Source organism: Tupaia chinensis, unplaced genomic scaffold (assembly GCF_000334495.1).
Source record: "Tupaia chinensis unplaced genomic scaffold, TupChi_1.0 Scaffold000048_1, whole genome shotgun sequence".
Lineage (NCBI taxonomy): Eukaryota > Metazoa > Chordata > Mammalia > Scandentia > Tupaiidae > Tupaia > Tupaia belangeri.
Window position 1 is genome coordinate 5,794,606 of NW_006159506.1, and position 3,864 is coordinate 5,798,469.

At 48.5% G+C, this 3,864-nt stretch overlaps 1 protein-coding gene across 1 annotated transcript in view; it reads right to left on the bottom strand.

The window, feature by feature from the left end:
* Window positions 1-3,864, bottom strand: part of BMP6 (bone morphogenetic protein 6) — a 174,021-nt gene that overhangs the window by 9,936 nt on the left and 160,221 nt on the right. The window contains exon 4 of the mRNA XM_006141251.2: window positions 3,051-3,248. Coding sequence (XP_006141313.2) covers window positions 3,051-3,248 — 198 coding nt within the window. The remainder of the gene's footprint in view (window positions 1-3,050; window positions 3,249-3,864) is intronic.

Consider the following 3,864-nt stretch of genomic DNA (forward strand, 5'->3'; position numbering starts at 1 on the left):
CTCTCTCTCTCTCTCTCTCTCTCTGTTTCTATGGTGAGTGCACATGCCGTATAGCAAAAATCTTGCTTAAAACCAAGACAAAACAAAACAAAAACACAGAGTAACAGACCCAGGCCTGGGAAAACCAACTCTGAGGTCAATCCTCAGCAACTGACTTGTAGAGCCTGTCCCCTAGTCATGAGAATCACGGGGGAAATTTATCTGACCCACAGAGTCCTGAGCCCCATTCTAGACCCACAAGTCAGAATCGCTGAGAACAGGTCCCCTGTCTGTAGACAGCAGAATTGGAAATATTGCCCTTTTAGGCTGGAGGCAAACACACAGGTGACACTACCACACCATTCAGACACCAACTCTTTGGACACCAGGGCTCCCAGGCACCCCCAGGCACCGCTGCAGTGAAGGCCCAGTCTTAATCCTAGGAAGCATTTCTAGGGATCTGGCTTTTTCAAAGTTCACATGGAAAGTGAAATCTGGCCCTTCAATCATTCCATGCAACTCTTTGGCATAGAGGAAAGGACAGCAAAAGGGACCAGCAACTCAGCTGGGAAGGAAATTCTGGCCCCAGCTAGACAAGGTCCCAGGTGCTTGTCCAGGGTAACTTGGACAAGCAAGTCCCAACGTAAGAGGGTCTGGGGAAGCTGGGAGGTGGGGTGGGGAGGAGAGGACTTAAGTGATCAGATATCAAAATCTAACAATCATAAAAGCTCCCAGGGCAACTTTCTCCCAACACTGGAAGAAGGTAACTCCCTCCCTGTAGATTTTTGAGCCTCGACTCTATCAGAAGGATATTGTCTTTAGCAGCACGGACTTCTCTCCCCATTTATAACCTGCTTCCATAGAGAAACCTTCAGATAGGCTTGGATTTAAAACACCCAAATCCTGGGACCAGCAGATGGTGTAATGGTTACATCACTGGATTCCCATGTAGTCCACCACAGTTCAAGTCCCAGACTCAGTGACTTAAAAGTCACAACGGGTGCCAGTCACACACTTTTGAAAGTAATGACAAGGGGGTTGGGGGCAGCAAAGGGGTAGAGAGGCTTAGAAAAACACACTTATATATCTTACTACTTATCAGCTCAACTCTACTATCCATACTTAATTCAAACTTAGGAAATGAAAACAAGTTGAAAGGAACTTGGGAAATAATAATTGAATGATGTGGCTAAAATCTAAATCAGAAAGAACATGTTTTCTTAATTTAAAAAAATCAGTATGTGTATTGCAGGGGTCGGGGGGGGGGAATGTTGAATAAATCAAGTGACATTTTAATTTTCAAAAAGCAATCAATATTTCAAGAGACGCTTCCACGTCTGAAGTCCTGCTCTCAAACTGACCACAGTTCATTAATAAATTGATGCCTGCCATTGGCCAGCTTCCTCCTCCTACCCTGAGGGAAAGTTCTGGGATGATGAAGTCTGTTCGGTGGGCTGCCTCTGAAGTGAATAAAGGCAGGCAAGTATTTCTGGGTCTTCTTTTTAAAAAACCCCAACCCTCGCTGTTTGCAGCGGTAAACACAGGAACACACATGCTGTGCGGTGCGTCCAAGAAACACCGGGATGACAAGCAGCAAAATGTCACATCGCACTGGGTGGCAGGCCCTCACATTCCATGTCCAAGTTACTGGTCAGAGAGATGACTCAATAAATAAGACTCTAAAAGGAACACGCTTCTTCCTGAGGAAGAACTGGACGCTCTGGGTGGTTGCTGTTAACTCTTTCTGGCCTCTGAAGATGACATTTATAAACAGGTACCTGGAAGGATGAAGACACAGTATTTACTTCCTTTCCAGGGATCCCAACCTACTGGGAACCGACCCTCTGCCACTGGGCATAATTAAGCTTTGAGTGTTATAAGGAGCAGGACGGAACATTTGCATTGAATCCCAGCAACTGGGTAAAGTTGAAATGAAAACACTTCATTTCATTTCACTTTTGTCATCATCTCCACCTGACAGATGAGAATACTGAAGCTGCAAGACATCAGATTGGCCCAAAGTCACAGGGGTAGAATGAGAAAAGCGAGTTTTCTGACTACAAATCACACTGCCAATCTTCAACAGCAAGCTTCGTTCCTAGGCTATTTAAACAGTGAAAGGAGACCCAGACTTTGCAAGCCTGGCTTTAGAGTCAGACTTGTCTGGTTTGGAGTCAATACTGACTAGCCATGTGGCTCTCAGGAGAGAACACCCACTCCCCTCCCTCCGTGTTCCCATGAGTGGACTTCCATGCCATGTCCTAAAAAGGCACAGCCTTGGAGGGACGATTCTGAAGGACCACTGACCTGACCACTCAGGCAATGGGAGGCCATTTCTGCTCTTGCCTTTGAACTTGCCTGTTCTGGGAAGAACAGGTCTGACCCATCCCCTAGCTCCAGAGCTGAACACACACTCAGGCCCATCGATTGAAGCATTCCACCCAGCATGGGGCTGGGCACATGCCCTAAACCAAGATGGCGTCATGCCCTGGCTTTCTGCTGAAGCTTCCATAAAAAAGGGCTCTTTCTCTGTGGTTGAAGTCACTATGGGTAATAAAATCCTGGTCCCCATATGCAGTCTTTCTGAGAATGCCACAACAAAAGAAAATACAAAAAGAGAAAAAGAGAGCGATTCCTAATATCATTGAGGCCCATGGACCCATGCCCACAGCTAGAACCTCTGAACTTCCCAGGTAAACAAGCCAATGACATCCACCCAAGGGCTGTTTGAGTCACCTTTCCCTCTGGTCCAGTCAAGAGTTCTGACAAATCCAAGTCCATATTACACAAATGTATGAAGTGGGTCATGCATCACAATCCTCCAGACATAACACAACTAGAAGAATCTAGGCCGTGAAGCCTGCAGACTGAAGACTCAGAGTCCAGGAATCCAGAGTTTCATTCTGACAGCTCCAGGAATCCAGCAGGTCCTCTGTGACTGTGACGAGTCACCCTCATCCACATGGTACTTTGGGCCTTTGTATTTGCTGTGCAGAAGGGGTTCCACGTCCAAAACAGTCCTTACTGAGACCAACCAAACCTCCTGGAAAAACAGTTCCACCCAAACCTACCTGAGGCGCTGGAGACCCGAGACACGTCCTGGGACTGGATGGAGCGATTGCGACTCTGCTGTCGGCGCCGACCGGAGGCTGACCTGGTGGCACGCACGTGGACCTCGCTCACTTTGAAGAAGGCCACCATGAAGGGCTGCTTGTCATAGGGGCCGTCCCTGCCCACCAGGCCCGCAGCACGGGGGTTGATGTGGAGTCCTTGAATGCAAACCAAAGCACGCCTCTGTTCCACGGATCCAGAGCCTTGCAACCATATAGGGGTGCCTGCTAGTCTCCCAAGTGCTACTGTTTCTTTAAATTATTATTATTTTCCAGTTTGATTAGAGAGAGTTAGAAAGCAAACCTCCAGGTCTGGGACTCGAACCATGGTCAGCCATGTGGGAGTCCAGTGCCGTTAAACACCATAATACCAGCCGCCCCCCAAGTTCTAATGTAAAGGCTACGAGTTTTCTCAGACATTGGACAGCTTCGTTTGGATGGGCAAAATCAAACGCCTTCAAAGTTAGGTGAATCCACCTGCCGGGCTCAGCTATTTCTGCTAGCCCCATCTCCGGCATTCAGTCTGCCTTTCTGACCCCTCTCCTCCGGGGAGGTGACAGCACACACAGAGTGTGCACAGTGACTGCCCATGAAGGGCAGGGTCATCAGAGGGGACCTTGATCTGCTGAGCTTTGATGCTGTAGGAGGAAAGGGCACAGGAAGGGTCCCCTCGGCAAATCCACTCAACAGGAGGTTAATGGCTGCTCCCGCCTCTCTCTCTCTCTCTCTCCCTCCTCCCCCCTATACTGCCTATGACAGGCGTCTTCCCCCCGTC